A 22,382-nucleotide genomic window follows, 5' to 3' on the forward strand; every position below is an offset into this window, starting at 1 on the left:
TGCTCAATAACAAGAAGAATGAGTAACTCAGCTTTCAGCTGGCTGCTATAATCAAGTCGCTAACATCTGCAGTCGCAGAGTAGAACCCACTGCTGTCTTTCCTGTTTGAGACGTTTAGCCTATTTACGGCATGCCAACACAATAAAGCAGCAGTCCCACTCAGCTAAACCCAACAGAGCAGCATTGCATAGCCCAAGGAGATGACCAAGCCCTGAAGGGGAGGCACAGGGATTTTTGGAACAAGATTGGCACAAGAGACATACAGATTGGGAGATTCAGAAAATAGCTCCCCAAAAAAAGAAAGGTGACATAGATGGACAAAAAGACAAAGAAAGCATGTCAGATAAAGTGACAAAGACAGCAGTTTCACTGCATCAATAACTCAATTATTATAGTCCACTAAGTAAAAACTCCTCAATCTTTTTTTTTTTATATATACACAAGCAGGATAGGTTGCAGCAGTGACTGACAGGTCAGTCAGTACTGGGCCGCTGAGTCCAGTGGCTGAGGGAGGTAGGGAGGAGGGGCAGAGCGTTCCATGACTATGCCCCACCCCCGCTCTCATTTCTCCCAATGCAGCTAATTTATGGCAGGGGTCGGGGGTGAGGGGAGGAGATTGTGTGTGTCATTTATATTTTTGTCCACCCCTGCCCACAGGTATCAGCCGAGTGGGAAACCCATAGATTAAGCAATTGCTATTGGCAGAGACCAGCGTGTTTTCATTTCATTGACACTCTGTAGCAGTAGTTCCCAATCCCCAATGCAACACTTGTGTAATATTTATTCTCAAATGTATGTCTGTAAATCGTACAATAAACAGCAGAACAACAAGTACTAAAAACCAAGGATTGTTCAGACAAAGATGCACCTTTGTCCCTTTTTTGTCACCATCCCTCTCCCCTGTCCACGACTTCCCAATCCGTCAGCCCCCATTCCTGTCTTTTTATATCTACTTATTCTGTGTACCACATGCAACTGTGACCGTAGTGCAAATGACAAAATGATATGAAGCAAAGGTAACTATAGTCCTGAGTGCCTTAATATATAGACAGTATACAGTCCTTGGTGTGTGAGGACGCAGAGCTATTCTGGGTGGCCTACAGAACAAAGATGCCAAACAGTAAGGATGTGCTTCTGCTATGCTAGGAAACAACTGGTCAGCAAGGTTTGTGGGATCAAGTTGCCAAGAAAACAGGAGATGAAAGTTTCATCTGAGGTTATTACAAAACACACTTATATGTTATGCATTTACATCCCAATACTGCAAAGCCATGCTGCAGGATATTGGTATTGTTACATCTCCAAGCCAGTATCCCCCAGCAGAAATGCTTGTCACAATTGAACTGTGGCGCTTTTTTATTTACATAGATTATTTGTATGGATTTTGATTTGTCATTCCCCTCTTTACTGAAATAGTCACTGGTGCACATTTTTCTGTATGATCTTCGGCAAACAACTTGATGTCCCGTATATATAGAACTGTCCATTTACCTGGCAACTGACTCTATACCATCCCCCTCTCCCTTATTTAGCCGGAACTGATTCTCTCCTGTTGTCAACTCAATATGTACTGCCTACATCAAAAAAAGTATAGGATCGAAGCAGAAGCAATATCAGTATGACTATATCATGTGTAAAATAATGAAAATGGCTCTTGTACATTAGAAAAAAGAAGAAACACAAGTTGGCATCTCAGAAATGTGCTTATAAGTGTGGCATGCCCATGTTTGTACAGCAGCTTTGACTAAATTATCATTACAGGCAGTCCTCGTTTTACAACGCTTCGTTTTACAACGAATGGCTTATCCAACGCTATGCAATGCATACCTATATTCATTTTTACAACGCCAAAACGGCTTATCCAACGCTCTTACGACGCTTTGCAAAGTTGTTTATGTGTATATAATATATATATTATACTATATAATATATTATATTTTTATATTATATTATATATTATGTTATATTATATATATAATACAGTATATGCACTATATAATTTATGTGTGTGCTGCATATCTTATTGTCTGCGTAAAATATTTGGTGTATTTTAGCATTAAAAATGCCTTCAGGAACGGAACCTTTCATTTAAACAGTGTTCCTATGGGAAAACGTGTTTCGCTTTACAACGTTTCGCTATCCAACGCCATTTTGAGTAACGCATTGTGTCGGATAACCGAGGACTGCCTGTATCTTTAATATAGAATTCAATTAGATATTTCTGTCTACACAGGCTGGTTCATCTGGTCCAGCAGAAAAGGGTTGTTACTGTATATTTAGGACATAGCTTGTGAACTTCCTAGAGGAGAAACGGGTAGAAATATTACCAGAAAAATGCCGTCTTGTCCCCCAGGTTTTTCTCCATGACGTTTCTGTCCAGCACATTGTAACAAACGTTGGTTTTCGCTCCTTTCATAAACTCCACAAATATCTTGCCTTTGGTCAGGTCAAAATTATAATCGAACAGCTTCCCGGACGGTGGCGTTTTCCAATAAAACTCAGAGGCAACATCCATCCAAAATTCTGCATGGGTCAAAGATATGAGAAATGAGGCAGCAGATATCATCAAACATACAAACAGCCAAGGCTAACTCATAATACTCAGCGTTAACTTAAAGATGACATGTCATCTACATTTAAGTGATTACAAAAGAAGTTGTAATAGTATTGCAGTATATTATTTAACATGTCATATTTTACAAAGTGGGTCAATAAGGAATTAAACATAGTGGGAAATAATTACATCACTGCAGTGTTTCCCCAGCATCCTTGTGTTTTAACATGATTGCACTGATTTGAATGTCTAGTGAAAGTCATCTCCCCTTGAAAATAGGTGTAGTAATGGGAAAAATAAATACCTTGTGGGTTCTGGATGGATTTCCTGTACAAGTCTTTGTATGTGTTGAAATCAGGGACATGTGCATCCCCCTGCAGGGAAGGTGGGGGCGGATAGGTGAGATCTTCGGCACAGGCCACTTCACACGCCGAGTTCACCTGGCTAGGCATGTTTGCTGCAAGAAACCCCTACTATCTATTAGATCTGCTCTACCGCTGCAGCCTGAATGTAAAACAAAATAACACTGTGGGAGAGAGGGGGTTAAGAAGAAAGGATCCGGACCCGTTCCCGTGTGTGCAAGTTGAAGTGGAGCTGTCAGGGGGATTGAGTCACACAGAGAGGATTTGTGTGAGTAATCTCCCTCTTCTGCTCCAGGGCTGGGGGGACCCTGTTGGTGAAGCGCGCCCAGGTCAGTATTCTCATGTCTCGCCATCCAATCACAAGGCGGGCCTTGCTCACACCTACTTTTTGATTGGCTGTGGCGCGCTCGGCTCATCTCTTGCCATGGTATCGGGAGTGGATGGTTACGCGCTGAGCGCGGTGGAGTCAGCAGGCAGAGGATGCACCCTCTGCAAGGAAGGAGGGGATTACATGAGCTGTGTCAAGACTGGTGACAGATACAGATCAATTCATAGATCCAGCGGGACAGGGCACAAGGTGTAAAATGGCAACATGAATATCATGCGAGCTTTCATACATTGAAAGACAAAAAAAAAACATATTTCAAGAACTTGCAAGCCATTCATAACACCTATACCTATATGTATTTGCATTACCTTAGTTTACAAGTGAATTTCAGGGTGAAAATGTGCATTTAGCTGCCTGAGCAACTACAATGAAATGAGCAGGAGCAGAAGGTCCAAGGGGCCCTCCGAGGCTATTAGGGGGCCAGGTGACATATCTATATTCAGCGGCAGACTTGAAAATCTGCTGCCCCTAGGCACTTAACTGTTGCTACCGCCCCCTCGTCCTTCTGAACCGCAGCGTCAAATGACGACCAACGTGACATCACGTGGCGTCGTGTTGCCATGGTAACTGCAACGGAGACGCCGTGTGACGTCCTGTTGGTGACGTGACGCCGTGGTTCAGAAGGAGGAGGGCGGCAGGTAAGCAGGCGGCCGCAACAGCTAAGTGACTTCCCATCAGACCCGAGAGCACGGCAAAAGTATATGGGGCGGACATTTTTGCCCCCCCCACCCCCAATGCTGCCGCCCTAGGCCCGGACCTAATGGGAAATCCGCCACTGTATATAGATGTGTTGTGTTTAAAATGTCCTGGCGGCGATGTTTAACCCTAGTGCCAGAGTGTCAAAAGCGCAGTCACGCGGTGGTCCTAAACTCGGAAACGCAGAGGGGGAGTTCTGGGGGATCGCGTGGGAATGCAGCTGGGAGGAAAAAGCACTCCTTGGGCATGGCGCAGTCACTACTTTATGAGACCCCTGGAGTGCCAGACCCCATGACGTAGTGACTGCATCTTGGGGCACTCAAGTGGTTCAACAAAACATCATTTCTGTAGCACAAAAATCCAGCTGCTTTCAGTGAAGTAATGCAGTTTTGTATTTGCATCAGCTTGCACCTAGGAGAGCGTCATAAATATCACCCAAAGTACAAACAGCGTTCAAACAGATTAAATAAGGATGACACATAGGAAGCGCAATAGCTGCAATACTGGTGCCAAAAAAGTGCCCCTGGAATGGCACTTTTCTGGACTAAAAAAAAAAAAAAAACCTTGAGCTTTAAATGTTGACCTTTTGATACTACCGAACGGCAGCCATCTGTGCCCTCATCTGGACAGCTGCGGCTAATGCAGCTTACCCTTTAGCACCTTGATCATACCAACTGGGGGAGCCTGCTCTCAATTATTCTGAGCAGGATTTGAACCCCCGAGCTCTAATCATTGCCACACAGGCACTTTGCCTCGCGTCTTATTGCCTGCTCTCCCTTCCTGACTTTTAACCCGAGCACGATTGAATGTTTACATCTGTATGTGATTTCATTATATTTTCACTGCGTTTATCATTATTTTAACAATCAATAATAAACGACAAGTTTTTTTTACCTAGCCCAGGGTGTGCTCAACTAAGTGCTATCCTTATTGGAGGACGCTGTGACTCCTCAGTGTCTCTTCAATCTTGCTCCTCCATACGATTGTCATTGTTTTCTGTCGCGGATATAGACCATGATCAGTGGAATCAAATGACAAAGGAGGCTTTCTATTTTAAGGTTATGCTATTAATAGCAATATTAGGATCATGACCACGCTCAAAGTGTTTTGCTGTTAGCGTGTATGGAGTACCACAACTTTTATATTTAAGCTTTATAGTTCCATTTTCCTATTAAAGAGAACAGGGATTTATTTGGGGTGTATGTATCAAGGCAAAAGTGGTGCAAATTCTAAAGCAAAAACCCTGCCCCATATGCATCAATGAAAAAAGTCACATTGAAACCAATAGTATTTTTTTTTTTGCTTTGATACATCAAATTCGTCAATTTCTGCCTTGCTATATCAACTCCCCTTGTGTTTATAGAGTATAAATATTGTATATTTGTTTCTAAAATACAGCCTGGAGTCCCAATATTTATTAAATCTAGATTTATTGCAGTACAGATGCAGCTAATCTTACCGTCTCCGGGGCAGCTTTTAGCCGCGGTCACACCACCTCGGCGGTTGCGGCACTGTAGGATTAACGCGGCAAGGGGTCCCCTCCGGAAACATGTCCCCCCACAGCGCGATTGCGGCAGACATGGTCCCCAGCACCGCAGACTTTTTGTTCTTCGACTGCTGGGCACAGTGAGATTTGCTACATCTGTACAAATACAATACCGTTCTTTTTTTTTAAGCGACTTCAACAACTGGTTCATGATATTTAACCTTCTTGGTCTCAGAGATTTCCAGTGCTGAAAGTGTTGAAGAAACTCAAAGGTTAAAGAAGCGAAGGTATTGGGTTTCATCGCCTCTAGCAGGTAATATGTTGGACACACAGGCTATTAATGTACTTGTTGAAAGAATAACATTACTGCTGTTGATTGCGGTCAAATCTTAGTCAATGGTTCATATTATTTATAGGATATATAAAGCATTACTTATCTAGCTGAGCACAAGGGTCTTTAAAGCTGCAGTTCAGGCAATATCCTTCCGTGCACCCCAAAACTGGAACAACTTACCAGAGACTCTCATATCCACCACCAGTTTAAGTTCTTTCAAATCTAAGGCTGTCTCACATTTTAACCTGGTCTGTAACTGTTACATACGCTCATAATATATATCTTCTCTAACTGTGCATGCAATGTCTTGTAAATAATGTATACCTTGTTCATTTATGTAACTGTATTTGTAACCATGTATTATTTGTCCTAACTCTGTGCCCAGGACATACTTGAAAACGAGAGGTAACGCTCAATGTATTACTTCCTGGTAAAATATTTTATAAATAAATATCCTGCATGTGTATTTTTTTTAATAAATCAGTTCTGTAGTAAGAAAAAATACTTTCAGCATTTTCTGTTTTGAAAAAAACAACTCCAAGACGAAGCCCTCTGTGTAAGGGTGAAACGCGTTTAGGGGGAGATCGCGGTGTAGCCCTTGTGTGTGCAATAAAGTTTTTTTGAAGATACATCCGGGAGCTTCATTCTTCAGACATGCGCAGTTGCGCCGAATTTCTTCTCCTTTCCTGTAGTAAGAAAAAATACTTTTAGCATTTTCTGTTTTAAAAATAACAACTTTGAAAGACCAATTTTCTTGTATTCTATTTTAACAAGCATGCTTGTTCCTATAGCAACGATTTACATTCCCCATATTTAAAGATGTCGCCAAACTTTGCCGATCAATAGATGGAGAACGAATTGACCGGCAGCTATACAGTTCTTTAGGTAATTAGAGATTGCCCACATGAAACTATTAAAGTAAAAAAATCAATTAAAAAAAAAAAATGACTGAACTGCAGCTTTAACATGTTAATGTGGCTACTTATATGTATGAAAACAAACTGTAAATGAAATGCAAGGTTTGTAGAGCATGGGTGAGGGGCACAGACTACACCGCATGAATTTAACATTGGAAAGAATATGCAGTAGAACCGACTTCAATCCTCCTTTAGAGAGTCAGACGGATTGAACATGTTAGTTAATACAGAGGAAGCGGTGACGTGGCTATGCTGCTCCAAGCCTGCTGGAATTTTCATCTTCACTCTGTAACACCACATGGCTTTTAGTAGAAGTGTTTAGCCGTACAACTTTTACCTTCCCACTTTTGAATCCATAGCCAAAGGTTAATCCTGCATTCCTGCCTCTTTGTTTTAGAACATAAAGGGCTTTTCCGAGTTTGTGACCATAGTCTTCACTACAATGGGAAGCCTCGGGTACTGGAAATATTCATATATATTTTTTTGCGTTACGTTGGAAATAAAAGTTTACCTGGCTATATTATTGTTACTTTCTGGTACAACAAAAAGCGTAAATCTATCTGAAGACAAGCTGAGACAATAGGAAGGAGGCCCCTGCCCCCAAGGAACATACAATCATTAGCATGTATTGATGCGTGGACTGCATTGTGTGTTTTCCTACGTCCTCACCTTTAATGAAAGACTCATAGTCTCTGTCTCTTAGACCTTGAATCCACTTCTTTGTCCTTCATCAGGGTCAAGACAGCTTTCCAGTGACCTAGAACTAGAGTCCCGACATAGCCCCAGGTTGTTGAGCTGGGGTCGGTGTCTGCTCATTACCCCCCCACCCCACCCCCCTTCGGCGACCCTGCAAGTCCCCCCTCTCGTTCACACTTTCCCTCTCAAACTCTTCCTCCTTTCTCTCACACTCTCCCCCTATTTCTCCTGCCCTCTCTCCCCCCTTTCTCTCACGCCCCCCCTCTCATATTCTCACCATCTAACTTACTCTCCTCTGTCTCTTACTACTAACCCATCTCTTATTCTCCCCCACCTCTCTCTCTTACTTACTCCCACCCTCTATCTCTCTTTCCCCCCTCTGGCCCTACCTGTTAAGTGGGGGGGAGGGGTTTGCGGTGTCCACCCGGGCTCTACCCAGCGGAGCCAACCCAGGCTGCCTAAGGTGGAAGTTGGGTCCGACTTCCAGCTGAGCCTAACTTCAGGGTTTGAACCCCCATGGCGGGCCCTACTCCACTGCCAGACCCAGGACAGATGTCCCCGCATTCCCTCCCTGTCGGTGACCCGATCCTTTGTCAACTTTCTATTTCTTCATTACTTCTTTCTCTACCTATTGAACTCCCTGCTTACTGTTTCCTGTCCCTTTGCAATTTAATCCCTTCATTCTCTAGACCGTTGTCTCTTTGTCCTATTCCCCATATATTTATTGGTCCTTCACCCAACATTTCTTAGCCGTTTCTCCCTCTATATTTTCACCTCTTTGAACTGTTTGTTCCTGTCCAACACTTCTTTTTGCCTTATCAACACGCTTGCCTCCTACACTTTTCTCCAACCTTTTTAAGATCTCTTTGCCTGATCTCTTAACCCTTTCAGTGCCCTATAGATGGACATGAGGGGGGATGGTACCCTGGGGGAATTTGACGTACGCTGTACGTCATGGGGTTTTGATCGTTTTTCTAGTGAGTTCGCAAAGCACTGACCGTGACCCAAACTGAAGGGAAAGACTCTCCCCTTACCTCTGCCTTTAGTATACTGCAGCTTTACCCCTTCATAGACTTGGGGTTAATCTGATGTTTAGTATAACAGTGAGACTGTCCGCTGCTACCTCACTGTTATTTTATATTATATTGTATTTCTCCGTTTTTTCAATTTTATATGTATACCATGTGGCATGTCTTCTATCGGTATAAAGGAATATTTTAATACACTGAGGTTTATACCTGATTTGGTATATGATTGCTAACATTATAGCAGGAGGTATTAATCCATCCTTGGATTTAGTCTTTTTTTTTTTATGTTATTTTAGCGGCTTTCTATATAGACATGTTACGCCGGTGCTGCCCGCAGACCAGACCCGTCCCTTATACTGAGGTGGGGACGTATATGTGCATGCACCCGCAGCAGAAGGAGCGTGGTGTTTGGAGTTGCCTGGCCAGGTGGAAATAGCTGTAGCAATACTTGCCGGTACCGGAAGCAGAGTAGTAGTAGTTGCCGTTAGCCAAGGCCAGGGATAGGTGAGGTCCGGAAGGTAGGGGTCCGAGCAGGGGTCCAGGGGCGAAAGAAGCTCCGTCGTGAGGGAGATCCGGGGTCGAGAGCCAAAGAGAGAAGTCCGCCGAGCCGAGTCGTAACCTGAGTAACCAAGACAATAGGGAGAGCCAGAATAGACATCCACAAGAGAGACTATGTCGAGCGATGTGAGAGAGGTAGGACAGGTACTAAATACTGTGGCTGACCAATGGGAAGCGGAGGCATGCCTGGAGGAGCCCGAGGAGCTGTCCAGGATTGGTCCCCATAATAGGCCGCCAGGTGGTAAGGTTTAGGGTTAACTGGTAACCAGCGCATGGGCGGGGGGCGTGGATTCACTGCAAGAGCAGTAAATAAACTGGTGTCGGCACGCGCTCCGTAACGGGAGAGGATGTGCGCACAGGGGCAATGGCAGGCGCCCGAGCACCAGCCGCACGCGGAGCAGCAGCAGCCCGATGGAGAGGACGGGGGAGCCCCCCCACCACGGAGGTCGGGCGGGAGTGGCGAGAACGGAGTCCCACAGCAGCGGGAGCAGAAAGAAGTGAGGGGAGGTCACGCTGCGATCGCCGTGACCCCTGAGTCCTCACAGTACCCCCCCTTCAGGGTCGGCCTCAGGACGATCCTTCCATGGTTTGGATGGGAACTTTTTCCGGAAGCGTTTAAGAAGTCCTGGTGCGTGAATGTCGTTAAGAGGTTCCCAAGACCTCTCTTCGGGTCCAAAGCCCTTCCAATGGACCAAGAAATGGACTTTACCTCTGGAAAGACGGAAATCTAGTATGGCTTGGACCTCGTACTCTTCGTTGCCCTGTATGATCACTGGATCAGGTTTAAGAGTGTGGTCCGGAAATAGGGGGCTAGAGATGAACGGTTTGAGAAGTGATGTATGAAAAACATTAGGAATTCTCATGCTTGGAGGTAGTTGAAGGCGGAAGGCCACCGGGTTAACCTGCTCCACGATAGGAAATGGACCCAGAAACATAGGTGCCAATTTTTGGGAAGGAGTTTTGAGGTGGATATTCTTGGTAGACAACCAAACCTTATCCCCTGGCTTGTAACTGGGCGCAGGTCGGCGAAGACGGTCAGCCTGGCCCTTCGAAGTCAGGGAAGCATTTTGAAGTGCTGATTGAATTTTAACCCAAGAGTCCTGTAGGCGGGAGATGTGTTAATCTACGGCTGGTACTCCAGAGGAGGCATTGGAAATAGGCAGGCGAGCCGGGTGGAATCCGTAATTAATAAAGAAAGGCGTCTCACGAGTAGATTCGTCACTGGAGGAATTAAAGGCATACTCAGCCCCGGGAAGTAATTCCGACCAGTCATCCTGGGAGTTAGAGACGAAGCACCTTAAATATTTCTCGAGGGATTGATTAACCCTCTTGGCTTGCCGTTAGATTGAGGGTGATGTCCAGAAGAAAAAGAAGAAATGCTCAGTCTCTTGGTGAAGGTCCTCCAGAATCTGGAAACAAATTGAGAACCTCTGTCTGATACGATGGATGTGGGAATACTATGGATCCGGAAAATTTCCCTGGAAAAAATATCCGCTAGGGCGGATGAGGAGGGTAATCCTTTGATAGGAAGGAAATGTGCCATCTTGGAAAACCGATCCACCACTACTAGAATGGTGTTCATGCCATTCGACCTAGGCAATTCGACAATAAAGTCCATGGATATGTGAGACCAGGGGCGCTCCGGAATGTTCTCCTGTGACAGTGTCAGTGGAGGGCCATGTGATGTGTGATATTCATGTTATAGTTTGTATTTACAGTTTGGAATCTTTTGTATGACTATAAAAGAATGGTGTGTGTGTCTGAGGTATAAAGAACTTGTAAGTGTATATATATATATATAAACAAAAAACAAATATAAAGGAGCGCCTAATGCAACAACCTGCCTAACTGTGAGTAGGTTAGCTACTCTGGTGTAACAACCTATGGGGTGGCCAAGGGGGATAAATTATAAAATAGAACCTATGTTATTATAAGATAAACATATATAACAATAATTTAACTTTAATGTATAAAATGCGTACGAATAAAAAATGAAATTAAAAAATATAATAAAAAATGTCCCAATGGAATGATACCAAAAATTTAAAAACCTTAAAAAACATAGAGTCCCGTTCCAAGTGAATGCATCCAGGTACAAGGCAGCCCGTTTGAAAGGGATCACAACTCCCTAAGGATACCTATGGAAAGAAAAAAGAAAAAAGAAAAAAACAGGCGCACACCTAGTGCATTAAAGTATAACAATAAGTTTATGGAACATTAAAAAACAGACAAATGCCCACTCACAAGAAAAACAGTAATAAAGTGCAGTTATGAGATTGGCCCTCATATGCCAGTGGTAGCGACCGGATCAGCAGTAGTGTCTTCTCCTACATACACATGGTGCCGGCACGGCGTGGTCTCCTTCACCGGAAGTGACATCCACCCGGTCTGGTGCCCCGCAAAAGGAAGTCCCGCCGGGAAACAGAGTCCTCGTCCGCCTGCCTTTGGTCACCGCACCACCAGGGGAAACAAGGATGTATCCGCTCCTCTGTTTGGCTTAACCGCTCCAAACTTGCATCAGTCTTTCTTGGTGGGAAAGTGCCTGCTCTGCATTAGCCACGCCCTACGCGTTTCGTCATGTGATATGACTTCATCAGGGGATACCCATTGGTTGTGACCCCACGATATTTATAGCAAGGTGAATTTGCATACATAATTACAAAATTAATTAAAACATTAATTGTATATATTTAACCCATTCCATGAATTCAAATTTTCATGTGGCAATAGTTGCAATGGAAGGGTTATGAGGACACCACTGATTTTGCGGAGAAATAGGTTATAGCTCAAATTAATTATATATAAATATATGTTGATTTTGTATTTCAATTAGTATAATTTTTAGGACAGTAAACATTTTTATATAAAAATGATTATATGGAAACAACATTTGTTAATAGACTAATAAACATATTTAAATTCAAAAGTGAATTAGATGCATTCAATTAATGAGTAAAATAGAAAGTATCAAGAATTGGAGTAACTGCTAACAATAAATGTTAACTACCCTGTTAACCCTTTACAACATTGATCAGCAATACGTTGCTGCACACTAAATCCACCCAAGTGGGGTAACAACTATATACCGGTTGTTGGTCCGTAACTGATACATAATATCATAGATTACAACTGGAATCAGAGGTACAGCAAAAGATGTTGTTTGGCAAGGACAGAAGAATAACCAACACGATATGTAAATAAAATGTGTACTACAAATATGTAAAAATGAAACTAATATATATATGTGTGTTGGTGAGTAATTATGGTGATAGTCTGAATAAAGCTATGTGAAAAGAAATAACTAAAGTGACTCTAGTAAAAATGTGAGTGTGGTGCAAATACTGTTAATGATAGAATGAGACCAGCCACGGACTTGAACAGACATATCCGCAGTTTGATGCAATATAGAGACTCATAAAACCCATATTGGGATCGTGTATAACATAGCTTCAAGAGATTGTGAGGGATAATACATTTAAAGACATGACATGTCACCATAGTTCAGAGGGAGTGCTGAAAAGCACTCAAACCAGACCTCCGAAGGATCACCCGCCTTGAGTAATCACACTATGGTGCTAGTGTCAATGTGGTCATTGTGTCCCCTTGGGTGCAGCATATCCAAAATATACATCCAATAGGTCTCCCTCATACACAATCTCTTGAAGCGGTCCCCACCCATAAAGATAGGAGGGATATATTCGATACCCATAACTCGTAGGGACCTTGGATCTTTTGAATGTTCGTTACAGTAATGGCGGGAGAGGTTGTGTGTTAGGCACCCATTTATTATGTTTCTTCGGTGCTCTAGAAACCTCGTGCTTAGGGCTCTTGATGTGCGGCCTACATACTGTAGACCACACTCACTTGATATAAGATAGATAACATATTCACTAAGACAATTAATGTATTCTGCTATATCATGTGAGGTGCCATTGGAATAAGATTTAAATTTGTTAGTTTTAATTAAGTGTTTGCACGTTAGAACCATCCACTCTTACATTATTGACTACCTTTGATGTTTTTAATTTGCTCGGTGCAATCATTGTTTTAATACTCCTTGCTTTCCTAAAGATAACAGGAGCATGTTTTGGCAAAAGGTGACCAATTTCAGGATCGCTGATCAGAATATTCCAATGATCATTAATTACTTTTTTAATTTGTTTGGCAGACTGATTAAACTGTGTAATAAATTTAGGCACTGATCCTTTAGATGTAACCTCATTTTTGATTTTTGTTTTGCTTTTAGACTTTTCCAACAAAGATGCTCGATCCAATAAACTAGCGTCTGAAAATGATTGGTTGACTATTGCCATATCGTAACCTTTTTCCTGAAACTTAAGTGAAAGATTGTTACCCTGGGTATTAAAGACTCTGTCCATTGAACAGTTGCGTCTTAATCTGTAGAACTGACTCTTTGGCACATTATCTAACCATTTTTTGTAATGATTGCTACCATATTGTAGGTAGCTGTTCGCAGCCACAGTTTTGAAGTGTGTTCTAGTGTGAATAACATTTTGAGGACCCACAAATAACTCCAGATCTAGAAATACTGTGGTATCTGGGTGTATGTTATCTTGTTATCATTGAAGGACTCCAGAATCGCCTCCAGGGTACCCCTCTCACCATCCCAAATAATAAGAATATCATCCATGAAGCGGCCATAGAAAACCAAACCCGCCCCCAGCGCAGCATCCCCCCACACATGGGTAATCTCCCACAGTCCCATGTAGAGGTTAGCATAGCCGGGAGCAAATTTGGCCCCCATGGCCGTTCCACAGATTTGCAAATAATATGTGTTTCCAAATAAGAAATAATTGTGATTCAACATAAATTTTATGCATGCTAATAGAAATAACCTTTGTGAAGAGTGCAAGTTGGGGTCTAATGCTAAAAAGTGACTAATTGCCTGGATACCTTTTGAGTGCTTAATACAAGTGTAAAGTGAAGAAACGTCACAAGTAACCCAGTGATAGGTATCCTTCCACTTAATGTCAGAGACAGAGTCGATGACATGCAACGTGTCCCGTATGTATGAGCGCAATTATTTATATATATAAAAATGGAGATTCCTTACCAGGCAGACCAGGAGTCCAAGACCACGCAGCAAGAAACGAGACAGCACTCAGAGTAGATATCAAATAAAGATGTATTGAAAAAAGGCACATACAACCACATACATCTTTATTTGATATCTACTCTGAGTGCTGTCTCGTTTCTTGCTGCGTGGTCTTGGACTCCTGGTCTGCCTGGTAAGGAATCTCCATTTTTATTCATTATTATATGGGACAAGCACCGGTTTTCAACCTTTATTGCGAGTGACATCTGCCTTTGTATGTATATATATATATATATATATATATATATATATATATATATATATATATATATATATATATATATATATATTGGACAGTGAATATATCTATGTCTTAACACTATGAAGTTTGGTGAAAAAATTATTTGTCACATTTTCAGGTTGATGTGTACCTGTATTTGTCTAATCTTCTATAAAGCACATCAATTATTCTGCAACAATTACATTGTCTGTGACATTATGTCATGAACATGTAACCATATAAATAAACTGTACATAATAACACGTTAATGTTTGTTTTCATTATGTGCTGAAAAATCTATGTAAGGCAATAGCTTTGCTATTAATAATGCTAAAACATATCTAATTATATTAAAAAATGTATATTATTTCCAACACAAAATATCAAGGTGTAACACATTCCACAGTCCTTCGTGTAAGCATTATTTATATATGGGTTTATTAGTGTCACTTAATTGTTTGAGGAACATTAATTATTATAATCAGTGGCTGTGTATTAATGTGTGTGTAGCAACACCTAATACAATGATCGTGTTTGGAAACAGCACATGTAATTATACTGATATGAATGCCACCTGAGCATACCCAGTTACACAATAAATACTTTATGAAAGAAGTAATATAAGAATGACAAAAATGGATGAGATTTAAGTCACTTTTTTATCGCAAAATAAGCAACAAAAGAAATGCGTGTATCTTTGTATATCTTAATTTATATAGCGCCATTAATGTACATAGTGCTTCACAGCAGTAATACACGTGGCAGGCATATAACTAACAAATAAAACAAATAACACATGATGGGAAGAAGCGCTTCAGACATAAAAGTGATACGTCTACTTCACAGCTGTTGTTTCAGCGGGACAGGCTCACGGCATCCAGTTTCAGCAGCCCAGTAGATTACGTCTGCTGTGCAGCTGTTGATCCAGCGAGACAGGCTCTCACCCTGTATCTCTCGGCGTGTGACGTCAGACTCCGGCGCACGTCAATGACGTCATCTGGTAGCGTCTTCACGATCTCAGCCGGTCAGGGTGGCAGCGGGCGGGAACGGAGATTAATAAAGGGTGTATACAGGATACAAATGCACAGTGGGTAGTGCTAAAGAAGCGTCCTCTTATCCAACGCGTTTCGTACTATTACAGTACGATCCCTGAAGAAGTACTGTAATAGTACGAAACGCGTTGGATAAGAGGACGCTTCTTTAGCACTACCCACTGTGCATTTGTATCCTGTATACACCCTTTATTAATCTCCGTTCCCGCCCGCTGCCACCCTGACCGGCTGAGATCGTGAAGACGCTACCAGATGACGTCATTGACGTGCGCCGGAGTCTGACGTCACACGCCGAGAGATACAGGGTGAGAGCCTGTCTCGCTGGATCAACAGCTGCACAGCAGACGTAATCTACTGGGCTGCTGAAACTGGATGCCGTGAGCCTGTCCCGCTGAAACAACAGCTGTGAAGTAGACGAATTCCACCGGACTACTGCAGCTGGATGTCGGGTTAACACCATACACCACAGCAGCCGTGATCCACCAAAGGAGAGGGGAAGGAGAGATTATCCACCTGACGATTGCCCGTTCCACCCGTGGTTCTGATTGGTAACATGTCCATATACATGTACTGCCAGTAATTATTTTATCTGATGTACGTGCAATACTCACCTGTTATACCAATATAATTTTATATTCATACTACACTATGAGGTCTTTTGCGCTGTTTCTTTTGTATTTGTTCTTCTAGTTGGTCTGTGGAGCCATTCCACGAATACAGCTGCACACCTTCACAAAGTAACAGGTTTTTATATATATATTTAATCACTTTATCACTATAAGAATACACCATTTTGTTCACAATTTATAGAGCGCAGTTCACCCCTTGTTTGTTTCTATAAAAGTGATACTTAAGAAAAGGAGTCCGTGCTCCGAAGAGCTTACAATCTAATTGGTAAGTAGGAAAAACGTACAGAGACAGTAGGAAGGTGTCTAAGTGCGTCTGCAAGCAGCCAAGGTCGATGTATGAGGTGTAAAGTATCAGCCACAGAGCTACTCATATGCTTCTATAAGGAGGTGTGTTTTAAGATGGGTGTTAGAGGTGGATAGAGGGTGCTTGTCGGATATTGAAGGAAAAGGTATTCCAGAGGTGTGGGGTCAGTCAGTAAGAAAGGTTTTAAGGCGGGAAAGGGATTTAGACACAAAAGGGGTAGAGAGAAGACAACCTTGAGCAGAACTGCAAGAGTCGGGCAGGTGTATAGTGAGAAATTAGGGCTGAGATGTAAGGAGGACTAGAAGAGTGTAAAGCTTTAAAAGTGAGGAGGAGAATTGAGTGTGTGGTGTGGATTTGATAGGAAGCTTGGAGAGGGAATTCAGCAGGGGAGACGCTGAGACAGATTTAGGAAAGAGTAGATTGATTCTGGCAGCAGCATTTAGGATAGATTGTAGGGGAGACAGGTGAGAGGCAGGAAGGCCGGACAGCAGGAGATTACAGTAGTCGAGACGGTTGAGAATGAGGGCCTGTGTCAGAGTTTTAGCAGTCGAGCAACAGAGGAAAGGGCGTATCTTTGTAATATTGCGGAGAAAAAAACGACAGGTTTTAGCTACCTTTTCAATGTGAGAGGAGAATGCGAGAGAGGAGTCGAGTGTGACCCCTAGGCAGCGTGCTTGTGATACTGAGTGTATGATAGCGCTTCCAACAGTAATGTAGAAGGAGGAAGTAGGGCCAGGTTTGGGAGTATGTATATATGAGGAACTCCGTTTTCTACATGTTAAGTTTAAGTCGGCGGAGGACCATCCAGGATGATACAGCTGAGAAACATTCAGAAACTTTGGTCTGTACAGCAGGTGTAAGGTCAGGGGTTGAAAAGTAAATTTGTGTATCATCAGCATAGAGGTGATATTTGAACCCAAGAGATGTGATTAGGTCACCTAGGGAGAGTGTGTTAAGAGAAAAGAGAAGAGGTCCCAGGACTATACACACACATTGGCGAGGTCAGGAGTGTGGTGCTAGTACCACTTTCCGGGACCGTTGCCTCAGTGGAGGTAGCTGATGGCACAGCTGTGCTGAGTGGGGTGTTTGGGGGAGCCAAATGGCCATGGCCTGTGGTATTAGGCTGCACACCTGATCATTGCTGCAATTTGCCTGCATAGTTTGATGTGGTATGGTTTGTGTTCATTTTTGCATGCTGATGTTTTGCTGCTGCAGTATTATATTTCTTTCTAATTTAGCGTTTAGAGCACGTTTTGGAATCTGATTTGATGCTTTGATAATGAATTGCTCCTTTTTTCTGATTGATGTCAATAAGTTATTTTTTGGTGTGATCGCACACACTGCTGTCAAGCAAGGCAAGTCCCGATGAAGGAGATTGAGAATTCGCATCCACTGCTTGTAATGCTGAACCTGAGCATTATGTAGTTACCTGGTTTCTGGGGTAAACTGTGGTCTGGATGCCTGTTGCCTTGGGTCTTTTTGTACCCTTGTATATGGTTCAATATACGGTGGCTGGGTGCCCAGGGGTGAAATGGTGATCGCTCTGGTGAAGAGGGTGTTAGTTGCTGGGTTCCACGCGATGATGGACCTAGAAGAAAGTGATATAAAAATATGTGTTACTTAAAGTTTCACAATGTTATGGTATGTGTGATGCTGTCACATATTGACATGTACTGTCTTATGAAGACATTGATAGACATGTCAGGTGTTATATCTGATAAATAAATATGTGATGTTTATTTCAACTAACATGTACATCATAGTTACATAACAGGTACTGATGAGTTATATACTGTATAGCGTAATTCAAGTGTATTATAAATGTGTATATTTATGACTTGGTTATTGGACACTATTGACAGCTGTCAATCACATATTGTATGTTACATGCATGTTATGTTACCGGTGTGTGACTAGTGAAGAATAGTGTTTGTTACATTTTGGGCACCTCACATATCATTTGCTTACCTGGTGAAGAGCTCAGTGGGCGAGTCAGAAAAGGATCTGTATGCCCAGAAGGACCTATAAGAATATAACATAGAATGTATTAAGTAAAGGTTCAGCACGTCATGATGTGTGATGTATACCAGGGGTGCGCAAACTTATCCCACTGCGCCCCCCTGTATGCTGTAACTGCCGTGCCCCCCTGGAAAATCTCATGCCACCCAGTTTGCGCACCTCTGATGTATACATATACTAACAAATAGTGACATGGAAATACATGTGTATCTACTATATTTTATTCATATGTGCAAAAAGTATATGTGATTTAAATGTTTAGTAACATAGCCTCTAATTTGACAGTACATGTACATAGAATTGATATATACGGTTATTGAATATAATTATTGTCATATTTTGAATTTGAATGTATTGTGACGTTATGTCAGTGTGTGTTACATGTGCTGTATATGATATTACAGGTATGTGACTAGTGAATAATAGTGTTTGTTAACTTTTAAAAGGTCACATATATATTATGCTTACATGGTTCCTCATCTGCCCTTGCTCTGCCTGTTTCTCTGGCCCCTGCAATTCCAACGATGATGTCCGAGTTGATTTGTGCACTCAAACAGGTCTCATATGCGCTGTTTCTGATCGTCAGTGCAGGTCCTCCGCCTGTTGCTCGGTAATGTTTGCTTTCTTCAGCCATTTTGGCCTTTAACCTGCGCTTTATATCTGCACAACTCTTTCTTTTTATTTACTGTGTGTAGTACCATCCCTATCTAGGCTGCAGCAGCTATTTCTTTCCATATATCATTTTTCACTGACATGGATGTTTTTGATGCAATGTTGCCCAGAATGGCATAATAAAAGACTACATTTTTTTTCTATCAGGATAATATTTTGCTCCTCAGTAAATGTAATCTTCCTCATGTGCTGCCGGTCAGCTACATCTGTATCATGTGCACTTGTAGGAGGCTGGAGAAGTAGCCTCCTGTGGGCCTTCATGCCCTGTCTCCCTGCCTGATCCTCTCATGCTCCTCTGCCATGTCCCTCTCTCCTGCTCCCCACCCTCCTTCCCTTCTGTGTTCCTGCTCTGACAACTGAACACTCCCTTCTAACCTCCTGCACTTCTTCGCTCACCACCACTCCTCACATACCCTCCACTCCTTCGCTCCTCACTCCACCCACCACCACTCCTCACATACCCTCCACTCCTTCGCTCCTCACTTCACCCACCACCACTCCTCACACTCCCTCCACTCCTCCACCCACCACTTCTCACTCTGCCTCACACTCCCACCAATCACTCCACTCCCACCAGTCACTCCACGCAATCCAGTCTCCTACATCTTTCACTCTCACACTACACACTACTTAACACAATCACACAACAAATATGGAGACACAGGCAAGAGACAAACAACTTCCAAATTACAGAAAAAAAATCACACATTCAAGCACACAAGCACCCACATACAAAGACAACAAATATGACAAGACAACTCAAATCGATATCAAATAAGCAAATATAGCACAAAAAACTCCAACTCCCTGTAGCCAATGTGTCCTCTCTACCTCCCAGCAGCACTGCCAGCGTGTGTCAGGAAATCATGGGTTTACACTATATAGTTAGCTATATAGGATAGTCTCACAATGCTTTTCCGTCATTTTAGGAAGATTTTGCAACTTTGTCGCCATTTTAACAGCAACGCAATATTTTTCGCAAGAACTAACGCAAATTTTCATTGCACACCACGCGTTTTTTCCGATGTTAGAACTATTGATGTATATATACTTAATTTTGTGGTATTAACGCACGTTTTCATTTTTTATGGAATGTGATAACAATGCAGTTTTAACAGAGGTGGTGTATCCGGCCATAGAGTAGTCATTTATTCAACTGGAGATATATACAGAGAATATATCCATTCACAAATCAAAGTGGATTAATTGCTTTTAGAACAGTGCAGATGCTCCTGCTGGCATATTACAGCAGATCACTGGAGTCCCTCAACTTCTGCCCCACGTCTGGGTTGCCGTCCATTCCCACGGCGCTGGGCGCTGATATCAGAGCCACGTCATTGCTAGACAGGGAACTCAGGACTGCTCTCTGCCCTGTACTGCCACAAGCCTCACTATCAGCAATGGGCCACCTCTACGATACAACTTCACATTCATCAGAATTATGGCTGTTTTACTAATCATTTCCAGGCTTTGGTTTAAAAACCCAATCATAGGCTTGAACCTGTGAATAATGACCTTGGCTTTATTACATGTCCTCAGTGTTAGTTTTAGGTATGTAACACCAGGTTTTATTTCACAAGCGATGTTTCTACATCTCATTTCTATTTCTAAGCTACAATCTCATCATGATTGAGAAAGCAACAAATATTTGGAAACAGCCTTTTAATGTTTAGAATTCTATTAGCAAAGAGTTTATACAAGTTCAAATCCTATCACTAATTCGTCCTGTCTGAACTGCGTATCCATCAGGTTTTTAACACCAGATATGTTAACAATATTAGGTTCATTTTGACATCCTTAGATGGAAGGAAAATGCTGGAGAAAAATGAGCAGTTCTAACATCTATTGTATCTTCTTTTGCCATGTATCTGGTGGAAAGAACGTTTTGCTCAGGGGATTCTTAGTATCCCAAATAACAGCCAGACATTAAGCACAAGGCTTCTAATTACAATGTGTATGTGAACTTTTTAAGGCAAAACACAATGACCAAACATATAATGTGACTTGTTGCAGAATTGTGCTTGGATACCTATGGTAATGCCAAGGGAGTAGGTGTGATGCAATGCCATTCATCCAATGTACCTGAAAGAGGACATGTGCAGAGGTACGCAATGGAGACTGTTTTAAGGTGAAATTAACATAAGGCTTTATTGCGCCTGTTGCTTTAAACACAGCAAACATGTGAAAATCCACAAACAAAATCTGCTCCACGTTGGAGTATATTTACACTTGTAGTCCAGCGATTCACCAGCCCAAATCATAGACATATATATATATATATATATATATATATATATATATATATATATATATATATGTCTATGATATGTCTATATACAGTGTTCGACAAACCTATACATTTGCTCGCCGCGGGGGAGTAGATTTAACCCCAGGGCGAGTAAATATTGGCCCAAGCAGCACACGTTTGGTACTAGGTGGCGAGTAGATTTTTTGGTGATTTGTCAACCACTGTCTATATATATAGATAGATATAGACAATCAGTCTTATAAGAAAAGTCTTATCTGTCTCGTAGTTGTAGGGGGAAGGCTTCTCTCTTTCCTGGGTTGCTGCCTTTTCCTCAGGCTATATCAGCATTCAGACATCTGTGATCCCTCTGTCAGACTCACCTGTGAGATTCAGGAACCTCTGCTCTGTCTGTTTCCTAGGTCAGCCCAGTTTTGGACTAAGGAATCCTCTTCCTATGTCTGGGAACAGGGTTTTTCTATAGTTCAAATCAGCCAGGTGGAGCCTGGCTGATTGCTGCTGTGCAATTTAACCAGCACACTGCTGGATTAGAGGCAATCCTGTTAACAGGGATAAGACCCTGTTACAGTACCCAACACCAATGGATGAGTAAATCAATGACTACCAGGTAATGTTTAAATGCCAACTGCTTTGCATGGAGAGTTACTGCCATGCTGTGCAAGTTGTGTGGCCATGTGGAGATGAGAGGAAGAAACCTTGGCTTGTCCTGTAGAGTGGTGGCGGCACCATTAGATGAGCAATGAATCATTGGCCGCGCTACTATGTACTGTATACAGAGATACATTTGAATGAGAACAAGGTTATCAGCAACGTTACTGTAACTGGATGTCACTAGAGCTATTCCAAGCATTGCAAAATATGTATGTGGTTTCTATACAGCCAGCCATAATAAAACAGTACATTTTAATCTGTGCTTTTCTGCTTAATTTTGCTATATTTATTTTTTCCTTAAAAGTACTTTTTAGTTTCCTTTGCTTTCCTAATAAAATAGTTTGGTGTGAAATCTTGCACACAGCAAAGATAGCATATTCAAGGCTGCATAAAAACACTGTTCTACATTTTCTAGGATTTGCATTATAAATCGG

General features: G+C 42.2%; 1 protein-coding gene across 1 annotated transcript in view; it reads right to left on the reverse strand.

Annotated features, from left to right (window-relative positions):
* The window catches only part of ACSS2 (acyl-CoA synthetase short chain family member 2), a 64,638-nt gene extending 61,406 nt beyond the window's left edge, over window positions 1–3,232 (reverse strand). The window contains exons 1-2 of the mRNA XM_075585355.1: window positions 2,859–3,232; window positions 2,328–2,523 (exon numbers count right to left, since the gene is read on the reverse strand). Coding sequence (XP_075441470.1) covers window positions 2,328–2,523; window positions 2,859–3,006 — 344 coding nt within the window. The 5' untranslated portion in view covers window positions 3,007–3,232. The remainder of the gene's footprint in view (window positions 1–2,327; window positions 2,524–2,858) is intronic.
* Window positions 3,233–22,382: the final 19,150 nt, after the last annotated feature.

The sequence above is a fragment of the Ascaphus truei genome, chromosome 2 (assembly GCF_040206685.1).
Source record: "Ascaphus truei isolate aAscTru1 chromosome 2, aAscTru1.hap1, whole genome shotgun sequence".
In the NCBI taxonomy this organism is placed as follows: Eukaryota; Metazoa; Chordata; class Amphibia; order Anura; family Ascaphidae; genus Ascaphus; species Ascaphus truei.